This window comes from Panthera uncia, assembly GCF_023721935.1.
Source record: "Panthera uncia isolate 11264 chromosome C1 unlocalized genomic scaffold, Puncia_PCG_1.0 HiC_scaffold_3, whole genome shotgun sequence".
NCBI classification, from domain to species: domain Eukaryota; kingdom Metazoa; phylum Chordata; class Mammalia; order Carnivora; family Felidae; genus Panthera; species Panthera uncia.
The window spans coordinates 6,619,315-6,641,717 of NW_026057584.1; the positions used below are offsets into that span (position 1 = coordinate 6,619,315).

General features: G+C 47.4%; 2 protein-coding genes and 1 long non-coding RNA gene across 3 annotated transcripts in view; 1 reads left to right on the plus strand and 2 right to left on the minus strand.

Moving 5' to 3' along the window:
* Positions 1 to 3,942, minus strand: part of MROH2A (maestro heat like repeat family member 2A) — a 44,789-nt gene extending 40,847 nt beyond the window's left edge. Inside the window, exons 1-3 of the mRNA XM_049614637.1 lie at positions 3,608 to 3,942; positions 2,954 to 3,052; positions 2,537 to 2,721 (exon numbers count right to left, since the gene is read on the minus strand). Of these exons, the coding sequence (XP_049470594.1) occupies positions 2,537 to 2,721; positions 2,954 to 3,052; positions 3,608 to 3,650 (327 nt within the window). The 5' untranslated portion in view covers positions 3,651 to 3,942. The remainder of the gene's footprint in view (positions 1 to 2,536; positions 2,722 to 2,953; positions 3,053 to 3,607) is intronic.
* A 122-nt stretch (positions 3,943 to 4,064) lies between these two features.
* On the plus strand, positions 4,065 to 10,293 carry LOC125911047 (uncharacterized). Its single transcript, XR_007454237.1, has 3 exons — positions 4,065 to 4,629; positions 7,764 to 7,868; positions 9,152 to 10,293. It is a non-coding gene; the product is annotated as an uncharacterized LOC125911047 (long non-coding RNA).
* Positions 7,432 to 21,207, minus strand: LOC125911043 (UDP-glucuronosyltransferase 1A1). Its single transcript, XM_049614638.1, has 5 exons — positions 19,705 to 21,207; positions 11,693 to 11,824; positions 10,992 to 11,079; positions 10,484 to 10,703; positions 7,432 to 8,009 (listed from the first exon to the last, which is right to left on the minus strand). The coding sequence occupies exons 1-5, from the start codon at positions 20,566 to 20,568 to the stop codon at positions 7,712 to 7,714; spliced, it is 1,602 nt and encodes a 533-aa protein (XP_049470595.1). The 5' UTR covers positions 20,569 to 21,207; the 3' UTR covers positions 7,432 to 7,711.
* Positions 21,208 to 22,403: the final 1,196 nt, after the last annotated feature.

The following is a 22,403-nucleotide window of genomic DNA, read 5'->3' on the forward strand; positions in this document are numbered from 1 at the left end:
AGGCATCTCTGGAGAATATTTATGGTCGCAAGGCAAAAACTGTCAAAGACTTGAAAACTGACCTAAAGACAGGCACCAGAGGAGGTCTTGGGGCTGTCTGCAGCCGCTCAAAGATTATGGGGCCTCAAGCGGGGGGCACCCTTGACCCCCCGTGATTGTCTAGGCTACGTTATCTGGGGACAGAAGCTCAGTCCTAGGAAACTGATACGAATGCAAATGCTTCCTCCCTGGCAACAAAAATCATTGCCGTTCCTGGCAATGTCAATGACTTTTGTCTGGTTTAACAGATTTTGACATTCTGCTGGCTCCTTCACTATTCAATGAAGAATGGAAATCTCCGGAACAGGTTAATTTCGAATGTGCCTACGTGTTTAGAGTCTATGTATTGCCACTGATTATTGACGAGGGAGCATGGGGCGAGCTGAGGACAAAGTACAGGCTGACAGCACCCTCCCCCCACCCCCGCCAGGTGGGATGCGTGTGATATTCCCCCCCAGACACTCCTGGCTGCCCAAGAAGAGGGGAAAGGAAAGAAAGCAAATGGTTGACTGATGGAGATCGAGGTCATGTAGGACGGGAGTCTCCTTCAGTTTACGGATGACTTAGTAACGGCAAGAAAAAGGCAATCTTATCCAGAACCTAATCTCCAGAAACCTATAGACTCCGTTTCCTGGAGCCCTCATATCACCCTCATCAAGATGTAAGGGGGTTTAAGTGCTTGCCGTGGTGATGTGGGAAACAAAGGCAAATGAAAAATTAGATTCCCGTACTGCCTACAGCCCAGTGACGAGTCCTTGAAACAGACAGAGTGACCTCCCTCTAGGAGCTCAGCTGCCTCGATGATGACACTTTGTTAAGGGTAAAAGGGAATCTTGGCTTCACGTTATCCTGAGCCCCAGGATCCTGTAAGTCTGCTTTAACATATAAAAATTCCTTTATCTCAACTCCCCAAGATACATGCAGGCAATCATACTCCAAGCTTATGGCCCCCTGATATACATCTGAAGGGTCTCATGACTGAGGTTTTACTAAACAGTAGTAAATGGCGTTTTCCTAACAGCAGCCAGCCCCTCAAGGACCTGGAAACCTTGCTTCAAAATTCCTTAGAGACTTACGCTGTCCCCAACCCCCTCCCAACCTGAGGTATATAATGAGTTATCTGTCACAACCCAACGCAGCTCTTTCTGCCCACAGGTCCTGTCCCTGTGCTTTAATAAAATCACCTTTCTGCACCAAAGACGTCTTGAAGAATTCTTTCTTGGCCATCGGCTCTGAACCCCCCATCACCCCAAAACCCCATCAATTATGGCCTGGGTGTTAACCATGCTCTTAAATGTTTTATATCTCCCGACACCTCGGGGCCTCGATGACCCTGGAGAGCCCACCCCTCCCAGGCTTAGCCAGTTACTACCAAGAGCAAACAGCTCCCCAGGGAGCATGCTTTTCAAATGCAAACCGCCAGTCCAAAGCTGGTACCATCCACCTGCTCTCCCACTGGGAGCCACTATCCACCTGCCCCTAATGACTCCAGGGCCACATGCCAGACAACCAGGGACAGCCCCGATACCCAGAGCCCGCTGAAATTGTTCACACTAGCCCATCTTCAGCCTGCTCACCCCGCCTGTCCCACCCCCCTCCCCCCACCAGAGACCACAATATAGACTCTTGCCCCCATTCCCTCCTCGCTCCCTCTGTTTCCTGGCCAACCCTGGTGCTTGCTCATGTGGCCCTGCATGATATGGCCTGTCCCCTCCCCCCCACCCCCCACCCCCGCACCTCCTAATAAACCCACATTTTAAAAGTCTGTTACAAAACCCTTTGCCTGTCTTTGCTCCTCACAGCTGCCACCCATCTTTCTACAAAATCAAGCTTTCTCTAAAGAATTCCTACAAAGATCTCCCACACTTCCCAGCCCCAAAGGCTACAGGACAGTCTAAACTCCAGCAGTTCTCAAAGTGTGGTCTCCAGACCAGCAGCCTCAGCATCACCTGGGAAGGTGTTAGAAATGCTGATTCTCAGGCCAGCCCCACAGACCTACTGAATCAGTAACTCTCAGGGCGGGGCCCAACAATCTGGGTCTTAACGAGCTCTCCAGGGGACCCTGATGCTCTGCCCCAAACTCTGCCCTGTCTTGCCCACCGCGATTTCCCGTCACACCGCCCATCACTCCCTCCTATGCCCTCCACCCCACTCCTGTCCCTGGCTAAGCAGTCTCCGGGCTGGCCCAGCACCACTTTGCACCCGGTTCTGCTACGTCTTGGCTGCCCCAGGTCTACCTGCTTCACTCCTTCAACATCTTTGTGACTACGTTCGTGAGCCCTAGGACAAGGGCTCCCCAACCCACCGTGTCAGAATAAGGCAACTTTTTAAAAATTACCAAAGCCGCAGGCTCCCATGGGTCCTGTGAGTCAAAGCCTCACGGTCTTGCCCATGTCTGTGCCCCAGCACCCAGCCCTGTGCCTGCGATGGTCAGTAATGTGTGCTGACCCACGGGTGGCTGGGCTCCGAGGCGGGGCCGGGGGCCAGCGGGCCCTACCTCGGGCACCTGCAGGCAACGGATGAGAGCGTTGATCACCGCGGAGGGCTCCGTGGTGGCCTTCTCCGTGATTATCACCGAGGCCAGCATCTTCCGCATGTCAGGACCTGCCCCCCCAGCAGTGTCCGTCTTTGCTGACCCGCTGTCCATGATGTTGAGGAGGTTTGTGACTTGTTGGAAAGTACCTGAGACAAGGTGGTGCAGGGGTGCCCGCTGAGGTGGCCGTCACGGGAAGTGCTCCCGCGCCCAGGCCCTCCCGACGCGGCCGGGGAAGCCATGCTCTTGCCACGATTGGGCGGGGCCTCCCTGTCCTCGTGCAGACAGAGAAACCGAGACCTAGGCTGGGACACGCCCTCAAGGAGTCAATGGCCAGGACTGGACGGGACAGGAATGCAGGGGTGGGGCCGACTTTCTTACCTCCGTCGTCGTCTGGCTCCAGGGGTTCCGGGTCCTCCGTTTCCTCTGCCGGGCCCTCGTCTGAGCCTACCACTGCTTCCGTCATCTCCTCCACAAGCTCTTCGGAGACAAGATTTGTAAAATCGTTGGTGTATCAACACAACCCAAGAGACCACCCCCCCTCCAAGAGTCACACCCTGCATAACCCTCTCCCCTTCGGTGTGGGCAGAACCAGGACTTGGCTAGACCCGTGTTCTAACCAGTAGACCGAGGCCAAGGTGACAGGAAGCCACTCCCAGGGTCGTGTGCTCTCATAGCAGCCTCTGTGTCCTAGGGATGGGAGAGGGAGTCTCACGCTAGCCTTGAAGTTAACGGCGTGGCCTAAACTGCCTGTGGAAGGGACCCTGTGGCAAGAAGCTGAGGACATCAGTCCTCCAACCCCATAAGCTTGGAAGAGAACTAAGCTCCGGAAAGGATGTGTCTACGCCAACATGAAGGCAGCCTGTGAGACCCCCCCAACTCCGGATCCCCGGAAACCGTGCGATGATAGACGGGTGTTGTTTTAAGCCACTGAGTTGATGCCATTTATCACACAGCAGTGACTAACTTGGTTAAGAAGGGCCCTTCCTCTCTCTTCTCTCCACACCGAACACTAACGATTAATGAGAAACCCACCTCTGCCGTCCTCGTTGCTCCTCTCAAGGAGCTCTCGTGACATCAGCAGCTTCTCAAGGGTTGACCAACAACACAGATGTCAAAATGGAGGACTGAAGGCTCCCAGATCCGTTCGCCCCCTGACCAGAGTTCCCCAAGCCTGAAACTCCACGGGCTCTTCACCGTCCTGAGCTCTTTCCCTCCTGGGAATCTGTTGAAGAGCTACTCTGGGACTTAACTACTGACCTTTCCTCGGAGTCCCCTCCTGGTTGGGACAAAAATGCACCACAAGGAGAGGATGCCTAATACACATCAAAGGTAATGTGGACAAGGGCAGGTGGGTCGTCAAGGAAGTGGGACGGTTGGCTTCTCAGCCGTAATGTGGATGAGGAAGAGGTCTCCTGGCAGGGTGGGAGGGTTTCACTAGAACCATCACCGTTAGGTCGCAGACCCTTGGAACTCTGAGATCTAACTGCCTTCCTGAGTCCTGATCAACTGAGGGCTTCAAGGGGTGCGCAGGGCCCTGTATTAAAATGCCGCATTATGTTGTCATTAGACGTTTCTTTTATCCATATGTGCGGTGGAATACGGTGGCCTGTTTGGGAAAGGGGCATAGCGGGAGCAGGCGTTATCAACTACCACATCCCCTGGGGATGCCCTGTTGGTTTTTAAGCTCCACAGAAGCTTCCAGGGTGAAATCTGAAACTGGCCTCTGTACTCAGAGGGTGGGGAGAGACTGAAGAAGCCACTCCATGTTGGCAGGTGGCAGTTTTCATAAGCAGGAGAACTTACACAGGAGTTTCATCTTGGGCAGCATCAGGACAAGTGAATCTCTGCACCCGCCAACCACATCTTACAAGTTTATACAGAGGTCTTAACCAGGTTCAGTCACCTGTACCATCAAGGTGGCCTCAACACCATCTCAGTATCCCAAAACGATCTCCTTGGATCATCCTCTGGGAGTGGGAAAGGCAAGCAGAACCCACATTCCAAGGACATGAGAGGGGATGCGAAGCCTCCGATTTCCCAGGTCCAGCTCACAGGTCAGCTGGCAGTCATGTCTTCTCATTGACCTCTTCACTTCCACCCTGTGGTCATAGGACCTCCGGGTGGGAAGATGTGGTCAGGACAGCTGGGGTGGGATGGGTGACAGAGGGGTCCTGGGAAGAGGACTCTTCCTCCCCAAGGACTGGGTGGCTTACAGGATGGGGCAGGGGGTTCCCCCTGACAGGTAAGAGAGCAGGTACCCCATTTCCTGAACCAAAAGTGGAGCCCAAGATTTTCTCGTCAGTTGTAGCTGTAACAGGCCAGATCAAAAGTTTGAGCAACGAAATATTGGCCTTTGGAAACTTGCTATGCATTACAGAGCAATAGAACAAGACTCAGAGCCACGTAGGTCCACGACGGCTTAGTGAAAATTCCCACTCAAAGTTTGCCCATGCGGCCAAGAGGCCTGCTCCTCAGTCTCTGATAGCGGGATGCTTTTTGCCCTTTGCAGCCCATTTCTACTTCGTTGAAGCCAGATGGTTGGAAAATGAGCTTCACAGGCATGGTGCTAAACCCTTCTTCCCCGTAAAATTCCTGCGTTGTTCCTCACTCTGCCCTTTGGAGACATACTGACCAATATGGAAGAGACACAAGAAGATGGTTATCACATGCCTCGCTTTCGTGGCTACCTCTCCCACTCTCTTCTGGGCCTGCTCTTTTCCTTCAAAGATCATTCAAATGACACGGCTCCCATTCCGTTCCACAGACCCTACCTGCCTGCCCGCTGCGAGCAGCTAAGCACAGCTCTCCGTGTAGAAGTGGATATAGAAGTGGGTAGGACGTGCCTGCATCCTCTGACAGTCTAAAGACCCAACCCATGGAAGATCGTGGGTTTAGGGCCAGCACTGAATGTATCAGTTAGCCATTGCTGTGTAACAAACGGCCTCAGAGCTTAAGGACAGAAAACAACCATTTACTGTTGTTCATAAATCTGTGGGTCAGTGGGTAGATCTGTTGCTCTGGGCCATCTCTAGCCATGGAGTTGCTTGTACATCTGCAGTCCGCTGGTGGGCTGGGTGAGGGCTGGCTGGTCTAGGACAGCCTCCCACAGGGACCTGGCAGTTGGCTAGCTATCGGCTGAAGAGGCCAGCGTGATTGGAACACATGTCTGTCACACAGTAGGGCTCACCCAGGCTGTTTTTACAGTAGGTAAGTGGGCTTCAGGAACAGGAAGGCCTCCTGACACCTAGACCCAGAAGTGGTACCCACCCACTCTGTCACATGCCACCAAAGCAGGTCACAGGCCAGCCGGGACTTGAGGGGTGGGGAAATAGATCCTCCTCTCGATGGGAAGAGCTGCAAAGCCACATTGTGAAGGGCCTGGCTATCAGGAGGGGTGCAGAAAGGGGCCGCTTTTTTGTCGCACATACGATGAGTACAGAAGCCATGGAAAAAGTGAGATGCCCCTGCACATACTATCCAGAGGAGATACTAAAGCGATGAGATCAAGGACAAAGAAGAGGGCTGTACTTGGTTTTCTGAAATGAAAATGTTTTTTGGGTTTCTTTTTCAGGGTAGGGCAATAACATTTGACTCCCGTATAATCCATTCATGAAATCGGCCACTCTCGTGTGCTGTCACTCTACCGGGCTTCCTACCTCTGCTTCTACAGGAACTAAGTTGAAAATAAGTATCTGTAGAAACACGTGACTTTAAATGCACGAGAAGCACCAAGGCAGGATGTGGGGAAAACGGACACAACATAAACGTGTAGTGGACACATCCGGGAGCCTGTCCCTGGCTCACTAGCTCCCTCTCCCCTGACCACCGGGGTCAGTCATGGCTTCTGGTGGCCATGTTTTCCCTGTGCAACCCCTCCCTCCACATTCCTGATTGGACGACCAAAAGTTCTGTCATACTGGTGTATTATTTGCGGAATTAGCACGTGTAGCGTAACAGCAAATAAATGCAACAACAATGAAGAGAAGAACACCTAAGAAATAGAATTTCTATGAATTTATTAATGTCTTTAGTTGTGGAAAACATCAGAGAAAATACACTTGTGAGACACTGTGCTTTGGGCTTCTCTCAAATTCAGATCCATTTGGCACAAGCCATGGTGATACCCTTGAGCCCACCATTCATCAATTTTATACATCATTCTTTTCCCTAAAGCCAGAAATCAGACACTGTTCTCAAAAGAACCTGTGCCAATGATTTATTTTTTTAAGTTTATTTTTATTTATTTTGATAGAGAGAGAGAGAGAGAGAGAGAGAATGGGAGAGAGAGAATCCCAAGTAGGTTCCATGTTATCAGCACAGAGCTGGATGCGGGGCCTGATCTCACGAACGCAAGATCTCACGACCTGAGCCAAAATCAAGAGTCAGACGCTTAACTGAATGAGCCACCCAGGCGCCCAGAGGTCATTCATTTATTTCAAGTACAAGGCACTATGCCCTAAAGGAACAAATGTTTCCTTCTTTGTATACACAAAGTGACATCTGTGAAGCATGAATGCAAGTTAGGACCTGCCATTACTGGGGACAGAATTGATCGCAACAGTCTACAGAACCCAGACGACGATGTTAGAGCTGTCCTTCCAGGTAGAGGGGGGTAAGACCACCTGGAACCTGTGTCCCCAAGCAAGCCTCATTTGCTGAGTAAGAAAAGTAATGCAAAGTGCAGGAGGCACCTGTCCAACCCCCCTGGAAAGTCATCTGAAGTGATGAACATAGTCCAAATTAAAGATCCTAAAGGGGGCAGAAAACATATTCAAGTATCTCTACCTCTAGGTGTGACTAGCAGTTAGATTGTTTTTATTTTAAAGTTTGTTTATCTGTTTATTTTTGAGGGGGGGAGGGGAGGGGCAGACAGAGAATCCCAAGCAGGCTCCACGCTCAGTGCAGAGCCCAACTCGGAGCTTGACCTCACAACCGTGAGATCATGACCTGAGCCAAAATCAAGAGTCAAATGCTTAACTGACTGAACCGCCCAGGCGCCCCTAGATTGTTTCTATTTAAAAAAAAAAAAACACGGGGGTATCTCCCTTAGGGCTAAGTATTTCTTGAATAAGCATAACATAAATTTAACGTTGCCTCTGGTTGCCACTTTGGGTCACCTCACTTCCCACCCACCTCTCAGTGTGTCTTAGACTTGTGAGATTTCTTAACTCGTCCTTTTTTCCCAAAGCACTTCCGGCAGCCGAAGGCGCAGCATTTGTACATGATGAAGACAACGCCCAGTACAATGGCCAGGAGGAAGCCGATCACGTCCACAGAGTGGTACTGGTACCAGGTGAGATCGTGGGCTGCAGGGCGCAGGTGCAGGGCCCCCTTGTGCCTCATCACGAACTCTACCCAGAACACAGCCAGGTCCATGGGCTCGATGGGGCGGTCCTTGTGCAGGCTGGACAGGCGCATGATGTTCTCCTTGTAGCTAAACACAAAGACAGTGACGTGAATTCTGGAACACCAACCATACTGACCATCCTCCCTCTAGGCTTGCTGTGGTTGGGAAGGCTCCAGATTTTACAAACTTGGTAGAGGAAATGTGTTTCCATTATGGCCAAAAAGAACACACACACACACCATACATCACACACACACACACACACACACACACACACACACACACACACACTAACTGGTCTTTATCTCTGAAATTAAAAAAAAAATGTAGAAAGAAAACAAGAAGCCAAAATTATAATATTAAATTATTTGAACCTAGCTTCCTGTTTTCTTCTCTTCTTTTTCATGATATTTTTGTAGGAAATTAGATGACTCTTTATAAGAGAAAGAAATAAAGGAAAAGGTCATGTCAGAAATTATGAGCAGTTTCCCTCTCACAGTTTTGAACAATCACATCTACTCAAAGTCAAAGCCATTTGTAAGTGCCCTCGCAAGGTGGTGGCATATTTTCCATTGGTGAAGCATCACACCGTCCAAGTGCTAACTGTAGCATGAGGCTGTGTCTATGCAGCCTGGGAAACAAAATGGATTTTTGTTTATTTTAGACAGCGTTGGTAGCTGAATCGGAACATCCACATCCAAACTGGGTTAGATGTTTCAACCCTTAGTGTAGATGTTTCAACCCTTAGTAGTTTCAACCCTTAGAGTGTTTCAACCCTCTTCTCAACCTGCGAGAAGAAAGAGAAGGTAGGGGAGGAAAAAAGGAAAGGAAAGGGAGAAGAAAGAGAAAAATGGAAGACACTTTTATTCAGGAGTAATTATGATAATTGCCACCTTTAAACAGGTCTGCCATTTTATTTGGATACGTTATTGTATTGTGATAGCAATATTTGACCATAAGGTCTGTTAAACATCTTCTTTTGTATAAATCTTCTCTTAAACAAGATAGATTTCCTATAACTTTCATTCATTCATTATTTATTGAGCACCTGTTATAGCCTGGCCGCATCGTCTGATGTCTTTATTTTATGTCCCCGTGTAGAGTGTTGGGAACAGGGAGATTCACAATTAGGTAGTGAGAACTCACAAGCAAATGCAGTTAGCTAAACTCTCGGGCTGATTGATGAACGTTTTTAAAAAATAAGAGAACTTTTACTAAGTCATCTTTAGGTTCCAGATAGTTGTCTGTATCACGGAACAAAAGATTAAAATTGCATTATGAATGTGAACCTCAGGAACGAGTTTTGTCAGCACGTGGAGAGAAGTCGGGGCTCCGTGGCGCCGATGTGTGAGCAGCACATCCCGACCCCAACAAGCTGGGTGGCCGGAAGGCGCCATTCAGAAGAGAGGGATGGCACCCACCGGGCACTCTGGGCATTTACCCCTGGGTTATGTGGGCTTTTCTTCTCCATCCATTGGCACCACACATGGGGGCACCCCACCTCTCCCCCATTTGTCCTTGCCCAGCCTCACTGTGTCACCCTGTGCAATGTCTCCTCCCATCTGAACACACTCCAGTTTTTCACATCTGTCCTTCTAACTGATGTCTTTTTCAAGATGAAGCAACTATGGGTGAAGACTCCACTCTCATGGAGACACACACATGCACACGTACTCATACATGCACATGCACACACGCACTGTTAATTGTTGGACGAAGTCCACCCTGGCTGTCACTTCTTCCCACGAGGTTTTGACCAAGCTGTTACTAGTGAACTTGACATCAATACAATAAATTCCACGCAGAGACCATTTGATCTGATGGCTTTTGCCTCTTGAATTCTTTCAGAGCCGTATTTGAATAAACTCACCTTTGCTTTATCACAAGCCTTTGGGATATCACATGACACCCCCCCCCCCCATTTATAAATCCCCATGAACAAAATTTCTCACGGGTTTCAGTGCTAGGGAGAACTATGGTTCTAAGCTCTTTGTTTTTATCTTATGGACACTAGGTTCATTACGGAATATTTCTCTCTTTGTAGAATCTCATAGAGTAGACATCTACTTGGTGACAATATTTTTTAACAAATTGAAGTTTTAAGCCTACCAAGGGAAATAATATTTAAAATCAGTTTTGGGGCGGCTGGATGGCTCAGTTAAATGTCTGATTCTTGATCTTGATCTCAGCTCAGATCATGAGCTCTAAGTTTGTGAGATCAAGCCCCACATCACGCTGTGCACTGACAGCCTGCTTGGGATTCTCTCTCTCTACCCCTCCCCCACTCGTGCTCTCCCTCCCTTCCTCTCTCTCTCTCTCTCTCTCTCTGTCTCAAAATAAATAAATAAACTTTAAAAATTAAAAAAAAAAACCTCTTTAAAATCATTTCTATGAGAAGTTCTCTAGGAATTAAAGCATCCTTTAATGAAATGCATAATAATAATCCCAAAGTCATCTCACTTATTAATTAGGTTTTTATGTATTTGTTTTCACATTTGAATATTTATTGTGAATGAGATGGCCAAGATACAAGTAGTATTCCTCTGTATGTTTTCTCTTACCTTTTGTCATTGATGACAGCTTTTAGGGCATTTGCTAAATCTTCAGAAGTCATTTCCAAGACGTTCAAGGTCAATCCAGCCCCCCGGGTCTCCATGCGCTTGGAGTTGTCCATCTGATCACCAAATAAGGGCAGCATCACCATGGGAACACCGTTGCATATCCCCTCGTATATGCCATGGGAGCCAGAATGTGTGATGAAGGCACGAGCCTTCAGGTGACCTGAGAAGCAAAACAGGGAAGGATGCCAGCAGTCAAGTCACCGAGTTGCACGGTCTGACACCATCTATGCTCTGCAAGCATGCTAAGGACTCAGTGCCACCCACATGTGGCTTTTGCAGAAGTCTGCAGAGGAAAACGTGGGGTGAGATACCCCACGAGGTAAAAAGCAACGTGGAATACGTTGGCCATGATATGTTCCAGCTAAATAATCCTTTAGAACAGCCACACGCAAGCCACTTTCGTAATTGCACTTGGGTTTGACCTACACACCAGAGCCTGCTCACATACCAAGCAGATCATTCTGGGGAAGCCACTTGACAAGTATTGTGTTCTTCGCAAGATTTGGTGGTGGAGTGCCAGTATACCGCCACAGGACCTTGCAGAGACAGGAACAGAGTTGAAAAACACAATGATTCAGAAACATCTGCCACAGTAGCTAGAATGTAGAGTCCACTGAATGAACATAACCTTGGCAGGGGAGGGAGGTGTAGCAACTGGGAAGGCTCCTGGGGACTGGGAACAAGCTGTGAATTTGTGCAAATCCACCAAGCTGTACATTTATGACTTTTGCACATTTCTGCACTTCAGGGGAAAGTTTACTTAATGAAATGAGTGGATGGAGAATTATAGGCGCAGCAATATAAGAAATGAATCCTGTGTCCTGACCAGCAGCTTTTTTTGTAGAAATACTCCTTATGTAACATGAAGAAACACTGTCCTGTTCATTTTGTCGATAAAATAAATTCTCCTGAATATGCTGTTGACTTTCTTAGAGAAAATGAGACCTCCAAGGAAAGCAGACCGCGGTTTAACAGAACAGTTGAGAGTGACATGGTAAAAAGACCTTTGGATTAGTAATCAGGAAGTCGCAGGGAACCCCAAGCCAAAAGTCCAACTGATAGGATTAACTCCGATACTAGAAGTCTGGGGTTCCAACTCTCGTGAAGATACAGATACAGAAGGTACAGAATCGTATGGCATGTTCTTACTGTCTGAGGTATTTTGCCCAAAGCATCAGCAATTTCCATAGCTTTCTCCTTGGGAATCTCTGAGACCATGGAGCCCAAAGAGAAAACCACAATTCCGTGTTCTCCAGAAGCATTAACATAGGCTTCAAATTCCTAGAACCAGAAGAGAAATTTACAGTTAATTTTCTTCTCACGTTCTTTGGGAACTGCATCCATTCAGCTATGAATCCGATCTCCTCATGTTAAGAATATGCGTGTCTCCGTGTGTGTGGTAGAGACACAAAATATTAGCGCATGTTATAGACTTCCTTCCCCCGTTATTCCTTCCACAGGAGGAAGGCTTCTTGCTTATCTGGTTATCTTCTGGGTTCTTCTTTGAGATGCAGAATCCAGGTAGTGTCTAATTTCCCAAAGGAAAAGCAATCAGAGGTAAGACCAGATCCACTTCCCAGGGGCTTCAAGCATCTGAGAGCATCTTGGGAGAAAGCAGGCTTTCAGGAAAGGGATTGATGGAGAGAGCAGCCGGCAGTGTGGAAGGAGGGAGGAAAGGTGGATGAGTGTCACAGAGAGGGGAGAGAACCGTTTAGCAGATTGGTGAAGGGAGACATTGGGAGAAAGGAAAGCCGCCCAAAGAGAATTTCAGAAAGCTTTCTGCAGACTCTAAAACTCCTGCACAGCCCCTTTAAGAAAATCCACAGTAAAGATGTGTATTACTTTTCAAGGCTTCTGGAATATTCCTTTTATGTTGAAAGAACGAATGAGTCAAGGCACGAAGCCGCAAATAGTGTTGAGGATGAGGCTCACAATTAAGGAAGACCCTCAAATAGCCAAGACAACCTTTAACAATTCTTGCTTTCCCACAGCCAATACATGGGGGTGATTGGGGATCATATTCATGTCAACTCAGTGCTGAAATTTAACCAGTCAACCTGGCATTTCCCCACCTTTCCTGGAGAAGAGCTTTCTTTAGAATGGAAGTCAACTTTCCTGCCTTAGCAAGAACATACAGAAAGATACCTGAATCTCTCTTTTGCTGGTTTCATAAAGTACCGTCGAGAGCAGAAAATCTCCCTAAGTGTGAAAGATACGAAAGCGGAAGAGAAAACCTTGCTAAGTGTGCATCAGGATCTGAGCCCCCTCTGTGGAGTTCAGAGAAGGTCAGGGGCATGTGAGAAAACTCTGAGTACCCAAGCCACCGGGGGGGGAAGGATAAACAGGCAATGAGTCTCAACCCACCCAGCACATGACCCCCCTGGAGTGTTCATGTCCCGTTCCAGAGATGCTTCCGTGTCCTGATTCCTTCGAGCAGTGTATCCTTCGCCACCATCCAAGGAAGATTGCAGCGGCAAGGCCGCTCCACTCCTCCAACCATGACCACCATCGGGCATTGCAGCCTTGGCTGTTAGGACAAAGCTCAAGACAAAGCAGTGGGGCTTGTTTCTGAAGAAACTTCTGGACCAGATGACCCAAGGAATAAGGAATGAAGAGCAGAGAGGGGCTGTGTGACAAGCCCTCCACCTGAGCCTTGCATGCAAGACCACGTCATTAGAAAACGGGGGGGTCTAAGTCAGCCTTTCCCATTGCAGATACTGCTCTATTGCGACGAAATCATCTTCTTTTTCGAGGAGCAACTTTTTTTAATGGAGTGAGTTTTGGTGTATTTGAACTGCGAGTGGTTTTCTAGTGAATAATGAACCTGACAACTACTGGAAGATGAATGATCTGTGGTTCCCGTGGATGAAGCAGGGGGATGGGATCTTAGAAGTGTCTGTGTGTTATAAGAGTGAGAGACAGTGATGGTGGGGACCCCACTAGTAAGTGCAGATCACAGATTATGACCTATCGAGGCCCTACCCCTGAAGTAATAAGGAATCGACTTTAGAGACGGATGTCAAACAAAAGCTCTGAGAGGTAGCAACCAAAAATTAATCCAATCAAAATAGCAGTATTAGCTGCATTGAGTCATGAGTGGTGGCTGTGGCCCCCGGAAGAGAGTAAGGAAACCCCCAGACTCAACCCTCAGCAATAATCACAGCTCAGTCTGATCTGACCCCAACCTTCAAAGCCAACTCCAGAGTACGTGGTCATCAGGCAAAGTACATACACACTCCAGCATGCACACATGCACGTGCACAGGCACACGCGCACACACACACACACACACACACACACACACGCACACACACAGCGTGGCAATTCCACATAGAGGAAATAGAGCAAGGTGTGAGTATGGCAATTTCCCCCCAACTGTAGGTTATCAATGATCTAATTAACTCCCTTAGAATCTTCCAAATGGTTTTCTATGTCTCCCAAGAATGCCACGGATATTGAGACTGTGTGATGCGGTAGGGTTTGCCCAGAACTGGGGGGTTTCCTGGGATATGACACTTTCAGTCCCGGACAGACCAGAACTCTGGCCACCCTGGAGTGACACGTAGAAGACTTCTGACAGGCCTCAGCACACATGATTTTAAGGGACTTTTTTTCAAATTTGGTTCAGAGCATGACCAGGAAAGCCCCAACATCTCCTCAGGGGTGAGCCTCCTGCCTGGTCCTCACCCCCATCCCATCCCAACAGCTTTCTTCACGGTTTCTAGCTCCTAGTGGCTGTGTCCTGGGCCTTCTCCATGGGGCTCATCTGAAAGGTTGGGGAGGCCAGCATCATCCTCCCCACTGCCATGCTGCATTTTTGGTTTGTGGCAAAGACCTCCTAAGGATGGCTTTTCTGAAGTCCTTCCTCCCCAGGATGCACTACATCCTTCTTTCCTGGGGAAAGATGGCTCCTCTCCAAGGACCTTTTGAGTTCTTTCTCCTGAGTGAAGGTACACGGCTTACCTCACTTCCCAGGACCTTCCCTCCTGCATGAAACCCACTCTTCCTCTAACTATGTCTACAAAGGGCCATATCTGGTTTCACCTCCTTGCACACTCCTCCACACCCACTCAGCACCCAGCCAGGTGTGATTACCATAAAAAGGAATCCACAGGTCCGTAAACACCCAAACTTAAATAGCAAGACTAAAGTTTAAATGTCACAGAAGTTCATCTACAGATCATGGAAGGGCAAACTGCAGAGCTGGTGTTGTCGTGGGCAACGTCCACTCTCGGCAAGCTCTTCTGGGATTTAATAATGGTGAGGTCCACACCCTACTGGCAAAACTTCCCAAAAACCTGGCCCTAACTCCACAGACTCTGCTATGGTGAAAGAGTGAGGCGGTGTGTTAACTGAAGATAATCCTCGATTCCTCCACCTCTTATCCCCTTCCAAAATGCACGAGGCCACCTCTGAAGTGCAAACACCTGCCCACCTCATTGAAGTCTTTAACACAGATCCTAACTTCTGCGGAGAGTTTAGTATTTTGAGCTCCAGGCCTTTATTAGATTTTCTCTTCCCAAATGGCTTCTGTTTCTCAAAACCCTTGGTAAACATTTGGCATGTTGGAATCCAGTTGCTTTATCACTACGCATTCAGAGCCGCTGACAAAGACCACAAGCTTCCTTGCTCACCAGTCTCTCTTCTCTCCACCTCTAAGTCTCTGTTCTCACCCACCGTCCCTTTGGGTGTTTTCCTCAGACCCAACATGTCTGGGTGGATATCATCTCTGAATCGCTGCTGTCCACAAAGATGGTCTCTCACTCTGAGCGGGGAACGATATCTTGGAATTCTTGAGCTTCGTTCCTTTGCTCTCAATGCTGTTCTACTATCTTTTGTCCATCAGGCATCCCACACATGTCTGATGCCAGGTGTGCTTTCCCTATGGAGTAGGGACTTCCCAGAGTCCCTGTGGACTCTCCTTATCAACTAAATACTGCATCTTTATTCTTGAAGATCAGGACTTTGACCAAGAGCATGGGGACCAGCACGAGCTCTGCCAAAGGAATGGAGCATGGAGTAACGTTCTTTAATTAACAAAGGGGATGTGGGGTGCCTGGGTGGCTCAGTTGGTTGAGCGTCCAACTCTTGATTTCCGGTTCAGTTCATGATCTCAGAGTTGTGAGATCAAGCCCTACATCGGGCTCTGCACTGAGCATGGAGCCTGCTTGGGATTTTCTCTTTCCCCTCCTCTCCCTCTGCCCCTCTCCCCTACTCTCTCTCTCTCTCTAAAATAAAAAATAAACAAAAGGGAGAAAAGAAAATGAATAGCAACTTGACAGACCAGCAAAAATCAGGAAAAGGAAAAATGACCACATAAAATAAAAATAAAGTAAGTTGGGAAAGTTAGAATCCAATCTATCAATTTTTAAATGAACTGCAAACTGGCAAAATTCTCTCAACCAGGCTAAAAATATCAGCTCCGTGTTATTTAAAAAGAAAAAAAAGAAAGCTTGAAGACAAAGGGGTGCCAAAAAGACACTAGGGAAATAGCAAGATAGTGCAGGAGCGGTGATATTAATATCAAAAAAGTGGAATTTCAAATTAAAAATATTAAGTAGGACAAAGAGGGCTTCTGCCAGGTACAGTTTACAAAGACATTCTCACACTGAGGCTTGTTTGTACCAAACAAGGCAGCAACTAACACTCAGTCAACACAACTCACCACTTAGAGAAATTTACAGGGGAAAAAATATATGGAGGGGCGCCTGGGTGACTCAGTCGGATGAGTCTTGACTCTTGATTTCGGCTCAGGTCATGATCTCATCATGATCTCATGGTTCGTGACATTGAGTCCTGCATCAGGCTCTGGGCTGACAGTGCAGAGCCTGCTTGAGATTCTATCTCTCTCTACCCCTCCCTCCTCTGCCTCTCTTTCTCTCTCTCTCAAGATAAATAAACGTTAAAACACACACACACACACACACACACACACACACACACACACACATATATATCAATAAATGATGCTAAAAACTATGATACTGAGAAAGACAGTTGATAAAATTCTGTAGCCACTCCTGTTAAACATCCTAAAGAAGAAAATCATTTAAATAAATAAAGGCTATTTGCCAAAGAACAATGGCAAACATAATACAAAATGATGAAATGAAAATCAATCTTCAGGGGGCACCTGGGTGACTCAGTCGGTTAAGTGTCTGACTCTTGGTTTCGGCTCAAGTCATGAGCTCACAATTCATGGGTTCGAGCCCCACATCAGGCTCCACGCTGATAGTGTGGAGCCTACTTGGAATTCTCTCTCTCTCACCTCTCTCTCTGACCCTATCCTGCTTGCATTCTTGGTCCCTCGCTCTCTCTCAAAATAAATAAACCTTAAAAGAAAAAAAAGAAAATCAATCTTCATTACAATCAGGAGCAAGAATCCTCGTGATTGCCAACATTATTCAATTATTTTGAAAGATTCTAGTGAATTCAATAAGACCAATATTTGAGGGGCACCTGGATGGCTCAGTCGGTTGAACGTCTGACTTCAGCTCAGGCCATGATCTCATGGTTTGTGGATTCAAGCCCCACATTGGGCTCCATGCTGACAGCTCAGAGCCTGGAGCCTGCTTTGGATTCTGTCTCCTTCTCTCTCTGCCCCTCTCCCTCTCACACTCTGTCTCTCTCTCTCTCTCAAAAATAAATAAACATTAAAAAAATTTTTTAAAAATAAGACCAATAGTTGGCATGGAATTTACAACAGAAGAAATCACATTTTCTTTATTGATGAAAGCCAGCCTACTGGTTTTTTAAATGACAGAATCAATATTTTGAGTTGGCTGAATTTTTATTTGGGGCTGAATAGTGAGTAGATAACCAGCTACAGGCAGAAATGGAAAAACTATCACATTCACAGTAATGACCAAAAAAAAAAAAAAAAAAAGATAAAATACTTAAGAAAATCTGACCCAGAAAGGACAGAAAATATGAAGAAAACTACAAACGACTTGATCTTTGGTTAAGGTAATATTTGAAGTAGCACCAGGAAGAGCAAGACTCTGGAGTATAAATTTCCTTGCTAATATATATTAGGTGACAAACAGAATAACCTGCGGCCCATAGATACCATGAAACATGGAACAGTTTTAAAAACTAGATATAATATTTAGAACCAAAACGACATTCAGGACATACTGATAGGTGAGCAGTGGGATATATTGTTATCTAATTCGTAAAATGAAGAACAAAAACTTACCTACAGGTACCTATATTTGTATGTAATTGTAGGAGTGCAGAGAACTGGTGGAGATCACTGCCTATCTGGTGACTAGTCCTCAGTTCACGCCCTTTGTTGGTTTTCATTCATTCCTTTAACAAACATTTGGTAAGCGCCTATTAGACTCTGATATTTACACCAATCACAGGCAGACCTTTTGCCAAGTGTTAAGGATGCAGTGATGGGCAGAAGTGGTCCCCGCCCCCACATGTATGGAGGAGATGGTCAATAAACAATTATCTAAATGAAATGGCTGCGGTATTTAATGGGCTATGAAGGAAATAGCACAGGACGCTATCTTGGAGAGAAGGACTCCCTGAGGAAGTGATATCGCAGCTCATCTGAAAAATAAGAAGACAGCCACCTCACAAACTCAGGCACAGCATCCCAGAAGGACACACCGTCAAGTTCAAGGGTCCTGAACCAGGAAAGATTTTGGAATGTCCCAGGAGTAGAAAGAAGGCCAGTGTAACTGGGGACATTCCATGCAGGTTTATAAACAAACCCTTCTATTTCAAATGGAGTTTCTATTATGCATGCACATCTCCAAAGTTTTAAATTTCAAAGTAAATGTCAAACAATCATTTTCACTTGTATCCTATATAATGATGCCAAAAATATTTCTCTTTAATTTCACTCTTAACTTGGCCATGCTGAATACCTCTCTTTCCTTTGATCTATGATGTGCCCACTGGTTTGGTAATATTTTACCTTTTCCTATATATGAAAGAGAATTATGACTGGTTTTCTATTAACATGAGGTTTTGTCGTTTTGCTTTCTAAAAACTCAACACCATCTCCTTTCTTAAGCAGATAACCTCGTCAGGCACATACTTCTCCAACAGGCCTGCTGGTCTGTTGGGGTATCAGAATCTTATTGGTAGGAGTCACCAGATGTCGCTTCACATTATGGGGGAGGAATCAGAGCCTCACAGAGGTGATCTGGTCATGCGGCAACAGAGTGGAGGCATCCACACAGCACTGGAATTCTCCCGCAGGGTTCTTTCTGCTGTCTAGAGTTTCTCCTTGCCGTGACATTAACATGATCGTTTAAAATGTGAATCACAATGGAGTCACCCTGGAAATAAGATTCAGTGCTGTCTGAGGGTGAGTAGAGTCCCTTTAGTAGAAGCCAGACTCAGAATCTGCAAAGTGCCTAGGTTACCAATGGATCCTCAACCAATAGTTGTGACATAAATGAACGAATGCCCACTGAAATGTGACCTTCTTGGAGAATCCTTCCCAACCTCCCAACTGACAGAGACTCTCCTGCTATTCTCTATCACCTCCATTGAGATGTGGGAAGAAGATTGTGAATGCTATGTTTTTGCATCCCTCAAATCTCTACGGGAAAAAAATTAACTTAGCAGCATTGCAGAGGTTGAGACTCAGGACCTTTCTGCCGAATGCCAGGATCGGACTGTCTCATGTTTACTTATTAGAAGACAGGGGACTGCAGGACCCGGCTTCCTAGCAGACTATCGACTAACTGGAGCTTCAACCCCAGAAACATAAAGGCAACTTGTGCCACCATGGTCCATAGATGTCAAAGAATTATTCTAGCAGTCTTGAACCTTGGGTGTCTAACCCAGTCAAGGGCAGCAAGGTGCATGCTGCAGATTTTTGTGCTCTGCAAGGATCCCTGAACTCACTGCTCTGTGCTTACGGCAATTAACCTTTGTTGCATCTAATTGATTACTCTCCACTGGAGCCCAAAGTATGCTTTCTTAAAGTGTCCTATACAAAGAAATAACCCAGAAGGTGATTCCCAAGACAGATACAAATTACGACCCCAGACCCGGGATTTGTACAGCAGAAACTAACGAAAGAGGGCATGTGACACTACCTCAGCGTGCTCATTCAGCAGTTGTCAGGGGCAAGTTCATCCATCCAAAGTACTTGCAAGCAGACAGGCTTGTAAAGCTCCCCCTCAAATACACACCTGGGACAGTGGCTTTTTGCTGGCACAGTTGATCCCACCAATAAAAACCATGTTGGGCATGATGGGCCTGGAGTAATCCTTTACAAAGTCACTTCTGAAAAGCCAGACCGATGCGGAGCCCATAAGGTCCTGGACAGTCACATCTTTCTGAAGGACTTCCGAAGCAAGTGATGCATATGGGGAATAAACCACATTGCACAGGAAGCCCTCTGACACAAGAATGAGCATGTTCTTCACCCGCTGGAGGAAAGTCATGTGATCTGAGTTAAGGGACAGAACCCTGGGCACATAGGATGGTGGGCTGGGACAGCGGGTACCTTGAAAATCTAGGCCGCATGGCAGTGAGTTCAAGAAGAACACGACAGGCAGTGCCAGGCGCAGGGCCACGATGGGGCCACAAGGAAGGAAAGGGTCTGTCAACATGGCATCGAAGCCGCTTTCCGCCAGGGAGGCCATCAGCTCCTTGTTGTACAGTAAGTGGGAGCAGGCAGACAAAAGCAGAGCAGAGTCCTTCTTGACCCTCTTGTATGTCTCGACCACATGCTGCAGGAAAGGCTTCTTCCCAAAAACCTCGAGCCCAAGACCAGTAAAAGATGCTTCCACGTCCTCCCTCCGGAATGGGACGGGGTAGCTCTTCAAGGTGTAAAACGCTCCTTCTTTAATGTACACGGAGGCCTCAGGAGCTATGACCACTACGTCGTGTCCCCGCTGGTGCAGCCGCTGGATGACCCCGAACAAGCTCAGCCAGTGGCTGCCGTCCAATGGGACCAACAACAGCTTCCCGCCCTGGGACAGAAGGGGATTCAGGGCACACAGCAGCAGGCTCAGCACAAGCGGACGTGGCCCCCGGGACCTCGCTGCCATGGTTCTCCTGTATCGGCTACCAAGCCTCTCACCTGCCAAAAGTTTGCCCTCCTCTACTTATATGTCGCAAGAACCAATCTACGCTCAAAGTTAATGTTTGATTGTATCACATGACTGTCGCTGTCAGTCAGCTAAAGATCGCGGAAGTTTACCTTTGCAGCTAACGAGGGCTAAGAGCTTTTCTAGGTCTCTTTCCCCACCGCGCAAGTATTTTTATTTTGTATTTATTTACTTTCAAGTACTTATTTTCATTCCAGTTAGCAAACCTACAGTGTAATTTCAGTTCAGTTCATTTCAGATGTACAATACGGTGATTCAACACTTCCCTACATCACCGGGTGCTGATCAGGACGAGCGTACTAGGTTTCTCATTAGACAACAACCGTTTGACTGGCTGGAATTCTTTTCCAACCACTCAGGTCCCGTTCTTGAGGGGCCAGAGAAGGGAATGCAGCACCAGCACCTTTGAATGGATTAGATGAGTATTTCCACGGACCAAGAGAGTGTCACCAGAGAGGGAGAAAAAGGCAATGGGGTGACAAATTAGACTTCCTTTTCAGGAATGAAATAGAAAGCAGAATAGGTCTTTTTAGAAAGAACATGGGGTAGCTGGGTGGCTCAGTCGGCTGAGCGTCCAACTTCAGCTCAGGTCATGATCTCTCAGTTTGTGAGTTCAAGCCCCGCGTCAGGCTCTGTGCTGACAGCTCGGAGCCCACTTGGAATTCTCTGTCCCTCTCTCTCTCTGTCCCTCTCCCCCTTCTCTCTCTCTCAAAAATAAATAAGCATTAAAAAAATAAAATGGAAAGGAAAGAACGAGACACTGCAAGCCTACTTTGGGCCCATGGTAACCTTGAAGAACGTTCCCCACAGGTGACTCAGGGCTCTCTGCCCAATCACTGCCTCATTTTTTGATTCATTCACCCAGCAAAATACCTACTGAGTCCAGCGTGCACAGCGCTGGGCCTGGGGCTGGGTCTGGGGTACCAGCAGAGATGAGTCCAGATGAGTCCCCCACCTCCCCAGAACTCCGGTTCCACGGGAAGGGACAGACTGACGACGCAAACAGGTGAGCAGATGCATGAGAGGCACGCCAGGAAGGAAATGAACGCCGCTGGCTAGCGAATGGCGGGAAAGGAGAGCCACCTGAGTGTGCCACACACAGAAGGCCTTTCCAGGGCAGATCCGCGTTCCCTCAGAGAGGCAGTGAGAAAGCCCTCTGTCAGTCAGAAACGAAAATCGGTAAGTGAGCAAAAGTAAGTGAAACCGTGCTTGTCACACAGCCCCAAGGCCCAAGGAAAGCAGATACTCTGAGAAATTCTGATGACCCCATTGAAGCAAAGGGGAAAGGTGAACAGAAACAGTAAGAATGTATATTTACTGAGCACGCACTAGGTGCCAAGTGTGGTGTTTAGCACTTTACAACACATCTTATGTAATCCCCTAGAAGTATCCCCTTAAAGCAGGTACTATTATTCCCATTTTACAAAGGAAGACACTGAGGCTCAGAGAGACCAGGTGATTTGCCAGAGTCCTGAATTTACTAAGCGGCAGACTGAGATCCGGGCCCTAAGCGTCAGAGCGTAGAGACCTTGCTCTTACCTACAGCTCCCCATGGCTTCTAGCAGTTCCCAGATCTTACAGCCGGGCTCAAAATTTACAGCCAACTAGGAGTCAGAAGTAAAGCTGTGATTCCCAAGGTCATTACTCAATTGAAGTAAATGGAGAGAAGGCAGAGGGCAGGATTTGGGGACCAAGTAGAATGTGCTCCCACAGCAACACCCAGCACTAGCTGGAGCCCCAAAAGATCAAGTGAAGGGTCAGAGAGCAAGCATGGG